This window comes from Lithobates pipiens, unplaced genomic scaffold, assembly GCF_037356315.1.
Source record: "Lithobates pipiens isolate NorthernLeopardFrog02 unplaced genomic scaffold, aLitPip1_a1.2 Scaffold_23, whole genome shotgun sequence".
NCBI lineage: Eukaryota > Metazoa > Chordata > Amphibia > Anura > Ranidae > Lithobates > Lithobates pipiens.
Window position 1 is genome coordinate 8,027,126 of NW_027507785.1, and position 16,320 is coordinate 8,043,445.

The window sequence follows — 16,320 nt, forward strand, 5'->3', positions numbered from 1 at the left end:
CATTGCTGGGTTTTCTTAGGGAGATTACTTGCTGTAGCTACCAGGGAAGGTGCAGTGCTGGGCTTTCTTAGGGTGATTACTTGCTGCAGCTGCCAGGGAAGGTGCAGTGCTGGGCTTTTAAGGAGATTACTTGCTGCAGCTGCCAGGGAAGGTGCAGTGCTGGGCTTTCTTAGGGAGATTACTTCCTGAAGCTGCCAGTGAGGGTTTAGTGCTGGGTTTTCTTAGGGAGCTTACTTGCTGCAGCTTCCAGGGAAGGTGCAGTGCTGGGCTTGCTTAGGCAGCTGCCAGGGAAGATGCAGTGCTGGGCTTTCTTAGGGAGATTACTTGCTGCAGTTGTCAGAGAATGTGCAGTGCTGGGCTTTCTTAGGGCAATTACTTGTTGCAGCTGCCAGGGAATGTGCAGTGCTTGGCTTTCTTAGGGAGATTACTTGCTGCAGCTGCCAGAGAATGTGCAGTGCTGGGCTTTCTTAGGGGGATTACTTGCTGTAGCTGCCATGGAACGTGCAGTGCTGGGTTTTCTTAGGGAGATTACTTGCTGTAGCTGCCAGAGAATGTGCAGTGCTGGGTTTTCTTAGGGAGATTACTTGCTGCAGCTGCCAGTGAAGGCGCATTGCTGGGCTTTCTTAGGGTGATTACTTACTGCAGCTGCCAGGGAAGATACAGTGCTGGGCTTTCTTAGGGAGATTACTTGCTGTAGCTACCAGGGAAGGTGCAGTGCTGGGTTTTCTTAGGGAGATTACTTGCTGTAGCTGCCAGAGAATGTGCAGTGCTGGGCTTTTAAGGAGATTACTTGCTGCAGCTGCCAGGGAAGGTGCAGTGCTGGGCTTTTAAGGAGATTACTTGCTGCAGCTGCCAGGGAAGGTGCAGTGCTGGGCTTTCTTAGGGAGATTACTTGCTGCAGCTGTCAGAGAATGTGCAGTGCTGGGCTTTCTTAGGGCAATTACTTTTTGCAACTGCCAGGGAATGTGCAGTGCTTGGCTTTCTTAGGGAGATTGCTTGCTGCAGCTGCCAGGGAAGGTGCAGTGCTGGGCTTTCTTAGGGAGATTACTTGCTGCAGCTGCCAGGGAAGGTGCAGTGCTGGACTTTCTTAGGGTGATTACTTGCTGCAGCTGCCAGTGAGGGTTTAGTGCTGGGCTTTCTTAGGGAGATTATTTGTTGCAGCTGCCAGGGAAGGTGCAGTGCTGGACTTTCTTAGGGAGATTGCTTGCTGCAGCTGCCAGGGAAGGTGCAGTGCTGGGTTTTCTTAGGGTGATTACTTACTGCAGCTGCCAGGGAAGATACAGTGCTGGGCTTTCTTAGGGAGAGATTACTTGCTGCAGCTACCAGGGAAGGTGCAGTGCTGTGTGGTTTTCTTAGGGAGATAACTTGCTGCAGTTGCCAGTGAGGGTGCATTGCTGGGTTTTCTTGGTGGCATCGTGGAAGTGCCTTACCTCAGAATACTCCACCAAGTACTGTAATCACAGAATATTCTCGCTGATAACTAAGCGCAGGGAAAAGATACATTTTAAATGATCAACGCTTCCTAAGAGCCCCCAGGAAAAGCGATGATCACTTCCCTTAATGAGCCGTTTATCGCAGAGAAAACAAACCGAGCGTTAGCCGAGAGTGACGCGTGATTTATTCGCATTTATTATTGCGTTATAATAATACAGAATTGCCTGGCCGGGAGCCAGGAGACGAAGCAGCTAATTCATCCGCAACATTAGCAGGCGGAAGATACCGTCCCGATGGCTGCCCTGGGCCCGGCTGGTGGTCACATTCGCTCTAACGCTCGTTTCGCAAAGTGTGATTAATCTCACCTAATGAATTTCCACAATGAAACGATCCAGTGGAGAGAACGCTTCCTGGGATTGGACGCGCTTTCTGTTTATTTTGTGCGATGCGTTTAGCCACCCTCTTTAATTATTTTCTTTTATGAAAGTGAGGAGAAGAATCTTTTTTTTTTTTTTTTTTCTGTGATATGGAATTTCTTTTAACCCTTGTGAAAGTGTTCTTTGTGTGTGCCATACTGTCTGCTGTGCCATCCTACAGCACCTGATATTTCAGTGTTTGTTTAGGGGGTCTAGTCTATCTCTTTGGGACTCTATTGGTGAGATCTCTGCACCTGTGGTACCCATTAACCCTGTGCTGAGTTCCCAGGTCTGTACACCTGCTGTGCCCATTTGAGGGGTTCCCACCATCCCTGTGCTGAGTTCCCGGGTCTGTACACCCGCTGTGCCCATTATGAGGGGCTTCCACCATCCCTGTGCTTAGTTCCCGGGTCTGTACACCCGCTGTGCCCATTATGAGGGGTTCCCAAAATCCCTGTGCTGAGTTCCCGGGTCTGTACACCTGCTGTGCCCATTATGAAGGGTTCCCAACATCCCTGTGCTGAGTTTCCGGGTCTGTACACCCGCTGTGCCCATTATGAGGGGTTCCCAACATCCCTGTGCTGAGTTTCCGGGTCTGTACACCTGCTGTGCCCATTATGAGGGGCTTCCACCATCCCTGTGCTTAGTTCCCAGGTCTGTACACCTGCTGTGCCCATTATGAGGGGTTCCCAACATCCCTGTGCTGAGTTTCCGGGTCTGTACACCCGCTGTGCCCATTTTGAGGGGTTCCCACCATCCCTGTGCTGAGTTCCCAGGTCTGTACACCTGCTGTGCCCATTATGAGGGGCTTCCACCATCCCTGTGCTTAGTTCCTGGGTCTGTACACCTGCTGTGCCCATTATGAGGGGTTCCCACCATCCCTGTGCTGAGTTTCCGGGTCTGTACACCTGCTGTGCCCATTATGAGGGGTTCCCAACATCCCTGTGCTGAGTTTCCGGGTCTGTACACCCGCTGTGCCCATATTGAGGGGTTCCCACCATCCCTGTGCTGAGTTCCCGGGTCTGTACACCTGCTGTGCCCATTATGAGGGGCTTCCACCATCCCTGTGCTTAGTTCCTGGGTCTGTACACCTGCTGTGCCCATTATGAGGGGTTCCCACCATCCCTGTGCTGAGTTTCCGGGTCTGTACACCTGCTGTGCCCATTATGAGGGGTTCCTAACATCCCTGTGCTGAGTTTCCGGGTCTGTACACCTGATGTGCCCATTATGAGGGGTTCCCACCATCCCTGTGCTGATTTCCCAGGTCTGTACACCTGCTGTGCCCATTATGAGGGGTTCCCACCATCCCTGTGCTGAGCTCCCGGGTCTGTACACCCGCTGTGCCCATCATGAGAGGTTTCTACCATCCCTGTGCTGAGTTTCCGGGTCTGTACACCTGCTGTGCCCATTATGAGGGGTTCCCACCATCCCTTAACTGAGTTCCCGGATCTGTACACCTGCTGTGCCCATTATGAAGGGTTCCCAACATCTTCAATGGAATTATATTTATTTCATATTATGTAGAATGTAACAAACACATGAACACAGAGATGTGTGCAGGAACAGAGACAGGAAACAATACAAACAATTGTTTTTGGGAGGATTAATCCTCTAACACAGCACTGCCATCATAGCCTTCCCTAGGATGCTGATTATGAGGATTTTTTTTAGGACTGAAGATTTTTTAAATGTATATTGCTGTCTGTTCATCCAAATTTGTGCTTGTTTTTCAGATGCATTGCAGCACACTAAGTGATTCTGATGAGCACAATCTTCACACACTGGAGAAACATGTAAGTGAAATGATGATAATGCAGGGGGACATGGGGTAATGTGTACCAACTTGGCCAGGACTACATTGTACATCAATACATTTCCACCAGCAGACCTGATTGATCACAGATATGTTCAATGAGAATATTGTCCATTACATTGGTGATCAGTGGGAAGAACTTCCCTTACATTGGAGGTCAGTGGGAAGAACTTCCCTTACATTGGAGGTCAGTGGGAAGAATGTTCCTTACATTGGTGATCAGTGGGAGGAATGTCCCTTACATTGGTGGTCAGTGGGAGGAATGTCCCTTACATTGGTGGTCAGTGGGAGGAATGTCCCTTACATTGGTGGTCAGTGGGAGGAATGTCCCTTACATTGGTGGTCAGTGGAAAGAATGTTCCTTACATTGGAGGTCAGTGGGAAGAATGCTCCTTACATTGGAGGTCAGTGGGAAGAATGTTCCTTACATTGGAGGTCAGTGGGAAGAATGTTCCTTACATTGGTGATCAGTGAGAAGAATGTTTCTTACATTGGTGATCAGTGAGAAGAATGTTCCTTACATTGGTGATCAGTGAGAAGAATGTTCCTTACATTAGAGGTCAGTGGGAAGAATTTTCCTTACATTGGAGGTCAGTGAGAAGAATGTTCCTTACATTGGAGGTCAGTGAGAAGAATGTTCCTTACATTGGTGATCAGTGAGAAGAATGTTCCTTACATTGGTGATCAGTGAGAAGAATGTTCCTTACATTGGTGATCAGTGAGAAGAATGTTCCTTACATTGGTGATCAGTGAGAAGAATGTTCCTTACATTGGTGATCAGTGAGAAGAATGCTCCTTACATTGGAGGTCAGTGGGAAGAATGTTCCTTACATTGGAGGTCAGTGGGAAGAATGCTCCTTACATTGGTGGTCAGTGGGAAGAATGCTCCTTACACTGGTGGTCAGTGGGAAGAATGTTCCTTACATTGGAGGTCAGTGGGAAGAATGTTCCTTACATTGGTGGTCAGTGGGAAGAATGTTCCTTACATTGGTTGTCTGTGGGAAGAATGTTCCTTACATTGGTGATCAGTGGGAAGAATGCTCCTTACATTGGAGGTCAGTGGGAAGAATGTTCCTTACATTGGTGATCAGTGAGAAGAATGTTCCTTACATTGGTGATCAGTGGGAAGAATGTTCCTTACATTGGTGATCAGTGAGAAGAATGTCCCTTACATTGGTGGTCAATGAGAAGAATGTTCCTTACATTGGTGGTCAGTGAGAAGAATGTTCCTTACATTGGTGATCAGTGAGAAGAATGTTCCTTACATTGGTGATCAGTGAGAAGAATGTTCCTTACATTGGTGATCAGTGGGAAGAATGTTCCTTACATTGGTGATCAGTGGGAAGAATGTTCCTTACATTGGTGATCAGTGAGAAGAATGTTCCTTACATTGGTGATCAGTGGGAAGAATGTTCCTTACATTGGTGATCAGTGAGAAGAATGTTCCTTACATTGGTGATCAGTGAGAAGAATGTTCCTTACATTGGTGATCAGTGAGAAGAATGTTCCTTACATTGGTGATCAGTGGGAAGAATGTTCCTTACATTGGTGATCAGTGAGAAGAATGTTCCTTACATTGGTGATCAGTGAGAAGAATGTTCCTTACATTGGTGATCAGTGGGAAGAATGTTCCTTACATTGGTGATCAGTGGGAAGAATGTTCCTTACATTGGTGATCAGTGAGAAGAATGCTCCTTACATTGGAGGTCAGTGGGAAGAATGCTCCTTACATTGGAGGTCAGTGGGAAGAATGTTCCTTACATTGGTGGTCAGTGGGAAGAATGCTCCTTACATTGGAGGTCAGTGGGAAGAATGCTCCTTACATCCCCCTGTACAAGTCTTTTGAAAGTTGTAAGTTAAAGGTTCTGAGACAAGAATTGTAACAAATAGTTTTCCGGGGAATGATTATTTTATTGTGTTCAATAAGTTCAGCTAAAAAACCCTGAGGGCTTAATTTAAATATTAGTAGGCCTTAACAGATTGGTGATCAGTTGGTAGGGAAGATCCGTAGGGGTAGGGTAAGGCTGCTGGGAGTTCATTCCAGAAGATCAACATGGGAAGAAAGTTGTCCATCCTGCCCTTACTTACTTATGACCCAACAATTGCTTTGGTTTATCATGTAATTGGCTTGGCAGTTTGGTAAGTTAAGAGGTCTTTGTGGGTCTGTGAAAAGGCGGGGTGGTTAAAAAAGCTGGGGGCCCACCTGGTAGTATGATGCTCCCACTTGGGTGTCGGTTGTTTTGACGAGGGCTCGGTTCCCGGAAAGTCAGAAATGGTCAATTCTGGAGGTGTCCTCGAGCCGGTGGGATGCTGCTGGGTGCAAGGGTGAATCTTAGTCAAGCCTTTTGGCTAGTGGTCATCAAAGAACCCTTCTTTTATCCCAACAGTCCCAATGTTGTTTATCAGTAACTTTTATTGAGTCTTGTTACTTTAAACTGTTCATTGTTTTGTGGTTGAATAAAGGGCTGCCCTGGCCTTTAAAGTCCATGTCACCCAGTCCTTGTGTTTAGTGGGAGATGGAAAATAACGAATTGTTATTGCAAAATAAAGCGTTGACTGTCACCGGATTATTATGTAGAAATAATTAATTTGTTAATCAAAATGTAATCTACCCTTATTGCTTTATTGAAATCGAATAATGCCGGTCAATGCAAAGCAAATTACATTTCAGCGACACAACGTCCTACAAAAGTTCTTCATTTTCTGTTTGTTCTGTGTGAGGCTCGACTCCGACAGAGGAGCTCATCCAGAATACCAAATACAGGAATCAAGCTGTGCTCCTTATAAAGTTAAATTTAAAAGGCCAGTTCACCCAAAGGTTAGGTTTTAGTTATAGGTGGAGTATGCGGGCACGCTAACCTCCGTCAGTGTCTCCTGCTTTTCGACACTCCTCAGAGTGTCTTCCACCCCACGCTGTGGACTCCATCCTCCATTACCAACATCCATGTAGGACACAGCAATCGTGTAGGGGCCAGAAGAAGGAAACATACAGTGCCTTGCGAAAGTATTCGGCCCCCTTGAACTTTTCAACCTTTTGCCACATTTCAGGCTTCAAACATAAAGATATAAAATTTATATTTTTTGTGAAGAATCACCAACAAGTGGGACACAATTGTGAAGTGGAACGAAATCTATTGGATTTTTGAAACTTTTTTAACTAATAAAAAAATGAAAAGTGGGGCATGCAAAATGATTCGGCCCCCTTGCGTTAATACTTTGTAGAGCCACCTTTTGCTGCGATTACAGCTGCAAGTCGCTTCGGGTATGTCTCTATCAGTTTTGCACATCGAGAGACTGAAATTCTTGCCCATTCTTCCTTGCAAAACAGCTGGAGCTCAGTGAGGTTGGATGGAGAGCGTTTGTGAACAGCAGTTTTCAGCTCTTTCCACAGATTCTCGATTGGATTCAGGTCTGGACTTTGACTTGGCCATTCTAACACCTGGATACGTTTATTTGTGAACCATTCCTTTGTAGATTTTGCTGTATGTTTGGGATCCTTGTCTTGTTGGAAGATAAATCTCCGTCCCAGTTTCAGGTCTTTTGCAGACTCCAACAGGTTTTCATCCAGAATGGTCCTGTATTTGGCTGCATCCATCTTCCCCTCAATTTTAACCATCTTCCCTGTCCCTGCTGAAGAAAAGCAGGCCCAAACCATGATGCTGCCACCACCATGTGTGACAGTGGGGATGGTGTGTTGAGGGTGATGAGCTGTGTTGCTTTTACGCCAAACATATCGTTTTGCATTGTGGGCAAAAAGTTTGATTTTGGTTTCATCTGACCAGAGCACCTTCTTCCACATGTTTGGTGTGTCTCCCAGGTGGCTTGTGGCAAACCTTAGACGAGACTTTTTTTTTTTTTTTTTTACAATATTTTTATTCAATTTTCAACAGAAGAAATTACAAATTCAGTATCTGACATTGTCGATACATAAAAGCACAAGAAAATAATACGGAACAATTCAACTATAAAAAGGGAGGAGGAAAGAAACGGTTGTACATGTGTGAAGCAGCAAGGGTATTTCAAAGGGTTACAGGCCCAACCCCTCCAAGTAGTTATCCTGCATCTTGCTCCTATTAGGGGTCCAGAGAGCAGCATCTGAGCCCTCATTATCCAATCCTCCCTTTTTTGACTTCAGTGCCACAGTACCTCCTAAATATATGATAATAAAAGAAAAAAATAAAAAGGAGAGGGGGTACGGGCACTTGTGTTTTCAGGTGCACTCAATTGAACGAAAGTAGCTATAGTAAGAAAGGATAAAGAAGTAAGAAATAAAAAGCAAAAAGAAGAGAGAAAGAAGAAGAAGAAGAAGAAGAAGAAGAAGAAGAAGAAGGATGCACTCCAGTTCCCGGGGACCCCCCCCCAGCCCCACATCAAAAGGACTCCCTTTACTCAGTTACCAGATCTCTAATCCAAGGTTCCCACACTCTATTAAACCAAGCCATTCTGTCAGCGAGTATTGCCGATAAACGTTCATTCACCATTATCCAGGACAATTTTGCTTTAAGTAAGTAAAACGGAACAATTGGTGATTTCCACGATTTAGCTATGGAGATCCTTGCTGCCACAAAGATAAAAGTTATAAGCCTGCTCATTGGCTTTGAAGCCCCTTCTACGGGGCGTCCCAGCAGCGCGTGCAGGGGCGATTTGCGGAGGTTCACTCGGGTCAAAGAATATATAAAATTGTATGTGCGTATCCAAAACCGTCGCACCTTCGGGCACGACCACCATATATGATACATTGTACCATCCGCATTACAGCCCCTAAAACACCGCGGAGACGCCCCAGGGGCGAAGGTGGCCAGACGGGCCGGAACCATATACCACCTCATCAACACCTTATAGTTTGCTTCAATCAAAGATGTGTTAATGAAAGATTTTGATGCACTTCGTATTACTTTGTTCCACTCCTCCATCGTCAAAGTGACATGCATATCCCCTTCCCATCTCTCCATGTATGGCAATTTCTGAGAAGGGGGGAACAAAATATTGTATAGCCGAGATATGTGACCCGTGAGGCCGTCGTACGTCTTACAAATAGTTTCCATCGGGGTGCATGTGGTGAGTGCAGAAGTGCGACTCAGTGACGCCAAAAAGTGCGCTATTTGAGTATAGCGATAGAATTCTGCCCTCGGAAGCTGATACTTTTCTTGCAGGGACGCTCGCGACAGAGCCCCCTTATGGTCACACAAGTCAGCTATCCGAAGTAAACCCTTGTTGGTCCACCATGAAAACTCTTGGGGGCGAAGACCCGGGGCGAACACCGGGTTGTTAAGCAAAGGGGCTAGCGGGGCATGTCCGGATTTGAAGTTATGGGTAGTAGTTAGCCTATCCCACAAATTTAGAGAGAAGGACAAAGTCGGGCACATCACCGTGGGCCGGTCCTTAGCTCTCATCCACATTAAGTGACTAATTTCTTTTCCTGGAAATTGAGAGGATTCCAGCAGCATCCAGAGCGGCCTGTCTCGATTAGTATGGAACCGAATTAATTGTGAAATTAGTGCCGCCTGGTGATATTTAAACAAATCCGGCATGCCCAAGCCTCCCCCCACCTTTGGTGTATACATCGTCCGTCTATTCACCCTAGGCCTTCCGTGCTCCCATATAAAGTCCAACAGTGTACCCTGGAACCTCTGAAGTTCTCGCCTATCAACAGAGATAGGTAGGGACCGGAACAGGTAGAGTACTTTAGGTAAGACTGTCATCTTAATGGAGCACAACCTGCCAAACCATGACGGAGAGTTATTCGACCATCGTTTAAGATCTGCAGAAATTCTTTTGAACAGTGGGGGAAAATTATGTTTATACAATGACGTGAGAGTAGGGGTCAGTGTGATACCTAAGTATGGTAGGGTCTTGTCTTGCCATTGGAATGGAAAAGAGCTCCGTAGAGCACGAACTATATGCGGTTGTAGGGACACATTAAGTGCCTGAGATTTGGAGTGGTTTACTTTTAACCCTGTGAATGTTGTAAAATGTTGCAATACCTTGTGCAAATTAGGTAAAGAGGTGACTGGGGAGGAGAGAAGCAATAAGATATCGTCTGCGAACAAAGCGCATTTATGTTCCCGTCCGCCACTTGTGACCCCCAATATATCTGGATGTGCACGGATTTTAATGGCCAATGGCTCCAAAGCTAATATAAACAATAGGGGAGACAGGGGGCACCCTTGGCGGGTCCCTCTGCGTATATGTATGTTTGGTGACTGGTGCCCTTTGATCATTAGATTCGCCGTGGGGGTGTCATAAATCATTTTAAGTGTAGTCAAGAAACTCGGTCCGAAACCATATTTACCCAAAATAAAGAACAAATAATTCCAGGACAAGGAATCGAACGCTTTGTGCAGGTCAAGAGAGACCAGTAGTGCTCCTCTCTGTCCCCCTCCATCCCAACCCGAGTTCAATGCAGAGATAAGATCAATGACCCGTCTGGTCTGATCTGGGGCTTGTCTAGTAGGGACAAACCCAGACTGGTCCGGGTGAATATAGTGTGCTAGGAACCCATTTAAACGTGTAGCCATTATCTTGGTCATTAATTTGAGGTCCACGTTGATTAAAGAAATGGGCCGATAGTTAGTACAATCACCGTGGTCCTTGTTTGGCTTGGGAATTACATGTATGTAAGCCCTATTCTCGTGTGGAGGCAAAGGGCAACCTCTGCGTAGCTCATTGTAGTAAGAGCAGAGGTGAGGAGTCAGGATCTCACTATATTTACGGTAATAGTGACCCGAGAGACCGTCAGGGCCCGGTGATTTAGACGGACGCAGGGATTTGATGGCCGCCGCTATTTCCCTCTCTGTAAACTCTGACTCCATTATCTCTACATGTTCTCTAGATAACGTGGGGAGCGGTAAATCCCGCAAAAATGCTTCGGCCTCTTGTATATTAAGATCATTGGGAGAATCGTACAACTTAGAGTAGAATGCGTAGAATTCCTGCACAATGAGCTGAGGATTTTGGGATGCGTGGCCATTTTTAAGTCTCAATTTGGGGGGTGCTGGATTAAAGGGTCTTGGATTGAGCCTCCTAGCTAGTAGGGTGTTAGGTTTGTCTCCGAGAGAATAGTATCGGTGCCTATTCCATCTGACATACTTGTCCGCTCTGGTTGTGAGGCTCAAATTTAAAGCCAAATGCGCTGCGTCGATCTGGCTCCTAAGATCTAATTGCGGGTTGGCTTTTTGTGCCTGAGTTATGTCTAACAGCTCCTTTTCTTGCTGCTGAATCATCCGGTCTCTCTCCCGTTTGGTTCTGGCAGATATTTGTATTAGCTTGCCCCGAACAGTGGCCTTATGGGCCGCCCACACTATCGAGGGAGAAGTGTCTTCACAGGGGTTGTCCTGAAAGTAGTGACGTAAAGTTTTTTCTATTTCGTCAGCAATGAGTGGGTCATTCATTAAGGATTCGTTTAATCTCCTAGACGAGACTTTTTATGGATATCTTTGAGAAATGGCTTTCTTATTGCCACTCTTCCATAAAGGGCATATTTGTGCAGTGTACGACTGATTGTTGTCCTATGGACAGACTCTCCCACCTCAGCTGTAGTTCTCTGCAGTTCATCCAGAGTGATCATGGGCCTCTTGGCTGCATCTCTGATCAGTCTTCTCCTTGTCTGAGCTGAAAGTTTAGAGGGACGGCCAGGTCTTGGTAGATTTGCAGTGGTCTGATACTCCTTCCATTTCAAAATGATCGCTTGCACAGTGCTCCTTGGGATGTTTAAAGCTTGGGAAATCTTTTTGTATCCAAATCCGGCTTTAAACTTCTCCACAACAGTATTACAGACCTGCCTGGTGTGTTCCTTGGTCTTCATGATGCTCTCTGAGCTTTCAACAGAACCCTGAGACTATCACAGAGCAGGTGCATTTATACAGAGACTTGATTACACACAGGGGGATTCTATTTATCACCATCAGTCATTTAGGACAACATTGGATCATTCAGAGATCCTCGCTGAACTTCTGGAGTGAGTTTGCTGCACTGAAAATAAAGGGGCCGAATAATTTTGCACGCACCACTTTTCAGTTTTTTATTTGCTAAAAAAGTTTAAAATATTCAATAGATTTCGTTCCACTTCACAATTGTGTCTCACTTGTTGGTGATTCTTCACAAAAAAAATAAAATTTTATATCTTTATGTTTGAAGCCTGAAATGTGGCAAAAGGTTGAAAAGTTCAAGGGGGCCGAATACTTTCGCAAGGCACTGTATATATAGTCCAATGAGAGTGCCAAATAAAAGGGAAGATGGTTCAAAACCTTTCAATAATGATAATAGTTCGCAGCAGGTTAACATTAAATAGTCAATGCGTTTTAGAGGCCCAACAAACAAACAAAGTCCTTCTTCAAGGGGAGAAGCGAAGGGAAAGGAAAGACAGATTCTGGTGGTAGGGGACTCAATTCTTAGAAGGACGGAGAGGGCAATCTGTGACAAAGACCTGTAGTGCCGAACTGTATGCTGTCTGTTGGGTGCTCGGGTTTGGCACATCACGGAACTGGTGGACAGATTACTGGGAGGGGCTGGTGAAGACCCGGCTGTCATGGTGCATGTTGGCACCAATGACAAAGTCAAAGGCAGATGAAGTGTCCTAAATAATGATTTTAGGGACATAGGAGCTAAATTGAGGAAAAAGACCTCCAAGGTAGTATTCTCAGAAATATTATCGGTACCTTGAGCTATATCAGAAAGGGAGATTAGGGAAGTAAACAAGTGGCTGAGGAGCTTGTGTAGTAAGGAGGGCTTTGGGTTCCTGGAGAACTGGGCCGACTTCTCAGTCGGTCACCAGTTCTATAGAAGGGACGGACTGCACCTAAATAAGGAGGATGCAGATCTGCTGGGAGTGAAGATGGCCAAAAAGTTAGAGGGGCTTTTAAACTAGGTGACTGGGGGGGGGGGGGGGGTACAGGTAGTGAGCACAGAACATATTCCATAGGATAGTATTGGGGACATTAGTGGTAGGTTGACTAAAGCACACAAACCTAAGGTAAGTTTTGTAACAAGTCCTATTTACAATCTCGGAACACCCAATAAGAGGACGATATGCGACCGGTCTAAACTACATGGCATGTTCACCAATGCCAGGAGCCTGGCGGACAAGATGGGAGAACTAGAGATACTGTTATATGAGGAGGATTTAGACTTTGTGGTAATTTCAGAGACCTGTTTCAACAGCTCTCATGATTGGCTGGCAACCATTCATGGTAAAAAAGGGGGAGGGGTATGCCTGTATATCAAGAATAATGTAAAAGTGAATGTAAGAGATGACATCACTAAGGGAGCTAGGGAGGAGGTGGAATCCTTATGGGTAGAGCTCCAAAGGGATGAAACTAATGGAAAACTAAACAGTATATAATACTGGGAGTATGCTATAGGCCCCCTTACCTGAGGGAGGAGGGGGAGATGGACCTCCTATCACAATTTGGATTAACAGCAAGGATGGGAAGTGTCATCATAATGGGGATTTCAATTATCCAGACATAGACTGGGTGGAAGGAACTGCACATTCATCTAATGCTCGCCAGTTCCTAAAAGTCTTGCAGGACCATTTCATGGGTCAGATGGTAGAAGCACAAACTAAAAACAAAGCGTTACTAGACCTACTGATACCAACAATACAGACCTGATCACGAATGTGGAAATACGGGGCAATTTAGGAAACAGCGATCACAGGTCAATTAGCTTCAGTATAAATCACACAAATAGGAAACATAAGGAGAATACAAAGACACTGAATTTCAAAAGAACCAACTTCCATAAACTATGAACCTTGCTAGAAGATATAAATTGGGATAGAATCTTAGGAACAAAGAACACGAGAGATGAGTTTGCTTTAAGAGAATATTAAATAAGGGCATGAGCCAATGCATCCCATTGGGAAATAAATTTAAAAGAGCGAACAAAAGTCATAGAAGGCTTAACTCCAATATAAAAATGCATATAAAAGCAAAGGAAAAGGCCTTAAAAAAATATAAGGCTGAGGGATCATCATCAGCATTCAGACTTTACAAAGAAAGCAATAAGACATGTAAGGGTGTAATTAAGGTGGCTAAGATAGAACACGAAAGACACATAGCTGAGGAGAGCAAAAAAAAAAAATCCCAAGAAATTCTTTAAGTATATAAACAGTAAAAAAGGGAGGACAGACCATATTGGCCAAATAAAGAATAAGGAAGGAAATCTGGTTACAAAGGTTGGGGAGATGGCAAAGGCATTGCATTTATTCTTCCCCTCAGTCTTCACAAGGGAATCGGGGGGGGGGGGGGGGGGCTTCAGTAACCAAAACTGCAGTGTTTGTCCTCAGGACACATCACAGGAAGCACCCTCATGACTAACAGAGGACAGAATTAGAGATAGGCTTGGAAAACTTAGCATTAATAAGTCACCGGGACCAGATGGCTTGCACCCAAAGGTCCTTAGGGAACTCACTCAAGTAATTGCCAGACCATTGTTCTTAATGTTTACTGACAGTCTACTGACTGGAATGGTACCAGCTGATTGGAGAAAAGCCAATGTAGCACCAATATTTAAAAAAGGGCCAAAATACATCCCTGGGAATTACAGACCAGTTAGCCTAACATCAATAGTATGTAAGCTCCTGGAGGGGATGATAAGGGACTATATACAAGATTTTAATAACGAGAACGGTATCATTAGCAGTAATCAGGATGGCTTCATAAAGAATCATTCTTGCCAAACCAATCTATTAACCTTCTATGAGGAGGTGAGTTGCCATCTAGATAAAGGAAGGTCCGTAGACGTGGTGTATCTGGATTTTGCAAAAGCATTTGAGACAGTTCCTCATAAACGTTTACTATACAAAATAAGGTCCGTTGGCATGGACCATAGGGTGAGTACATGGATTGAAAACTGGCTACAAGGGCGAGTTCAGAGGATAGTGATAAATGGGGAGTACTTGGAATGGTCAGCGGTGGAAAGTGGGGTCCTCCCAGGGTTCTGTGCTGGGACCAATCCTATTTATTAGTTCATAAACGACCTGGAGGATGGGGATGGGGGAAACAGTTCAATCTCTGTATTTGCAGACGATACTAAGCTAAGCAGGGCAATAACTTCTCCGCAGGATGTGGAAACATTGCAAGAAGATCTGAACAAATTAATGGGGTGAGCAACTACATGGCAAATGAGGTTTAATGTGGAAAAATGTAAAATAATGCATGTGGGTGGCAAAAATATCAATGCAATCTACTCCCTGAGGGAGAACCTCTGTGGGGATTAAAGGATGGAAAAGGACATGGGGGTCCTAGTAGATGATAGGCTCAGCAATGCCAAGCTGCTGCTAACAGAGCAAACAGAATATTGGCATTAAAAAGGGGATCAACTCAAATTCTCCTGATCTACAAGACTCTGGTCCGGCCTCACCTGGAGTATGCTGTCCAGTTCTGGGCACCAGTCCTCAGGAAGGATGTACTGGAAATGGAGCGACTACAAAGAAGGGCAACAAAGCTAATAAAGGGGTCTGGAGGATATTAGTTATGAGGAAAGGTTGCGAGCTCTGAACTTATTCTCTCTGGAGAAGAGACGCCTGAGAGGGGATATGATTTCAATATACAAATACTGTACTGGTGACCCCACAATATGGATAACTTTTCCATGGAAGGGAGTTTAATAAGACACGTGGCCACTCATTAAAATTAGAAGAAATGAGATGTAACCTTAGGCGGTGGTTTCAGAAATCGTTTCAAAAAACGATTGGATAAGCATCTGAACGACCGCAACATACAGGGATATACAATGTAATACTGACATATAATCACACACATGGGTTGGACTTGATGGACTTGTGTCTTTTTTTTCAACCTCATCAACTATGTAGCTATAGGTGTTGTTGGTGGTAGGACTCAAAGATGGCACAAGAATAATTTGTAATTTCATACGACGGAAAGAAGACTCAATAACAAGGAACAATTAGCACCAAGGGTTACAGGATACCTGGAATCGCATTTTTGCTGAAACTCTGATCTCCGGTGTCTTGTAACTCTCATACAGTTATTAATTATTCCTTGTTATTGAGCCTTCTTTGAGCCCTATGAAATCACACATTATTCCTAAGTACTGTGCAATCTTTGAGTTCTACCACTTACAACACCTGAGCCCTGAGGAAGGAGGTGTTGGGCCCCAAAACGTGTTGGTTGTTTTATGTTATTCTGTTGTAAATTAATATTATCATTAAAAGACTTTGGACTTCCTGACCTTTTGTTTGGCACTCTCATTAGGCTGTATACAGTGCCTTGCAAAAGTATTCACACCCCTTAAAATGATCCACATTTTGTCATGTTACAACCAAAAACATAATTTTTTGGGGGGGATTTTATGTGATAGACCAACACAAAGTGGCACATAATTGCGAAGTGGAAGGAAAATGATAAATGGTTTTCAATTTTTTTTTTAAACAAATAAATGTGAAAAGTTTGGGGTGCATTTGTATTCAGCCCCCCCTTTACTCTGATACCCCTAACTAATTGCCTTCAGAAGTCACCTAACTAGTAAATAGAGCCCACCTGTGTGTCATTTAATCTCAGTATAAATACAGCTGTTTTGTGAAGCCCTCAGGTTTATTAGAGAACCTTAGTGAACAAAGAGCATCATGAAGGCCAAGGAACACACCAGACAGATCAGGGATAAAGTTGTGGAGAAGTATAAAGCAGGGATAGG

General features: G+C 44.8%; 1 protein-coding gene across 3 annotated transcripts in view; it reads left to right on the top strand.

Annotated features, from left to right (window-relative positions):
* PDE2A (phosphodiesterase 2A) overlaps positions 1-16,320 on the top strand; it is a 910,752-nt gene that overhangs the window by 688,942 nt on the left and 205,490 nt on the right. For all 3 annotated transcript variants that reach the window (XM_077451150.1, XM_077451151.1, XM_077451152.1), the window contains one exon: positions 3,584-3,643. In XM_077451150.1, the coding sequence (XP_077307276.1) occupies positions 3,584-3,643 (60 nt within the window). The remainder of the gene's footprint in view (positions 1-3,583; positions 3,644-16,320) is intronic.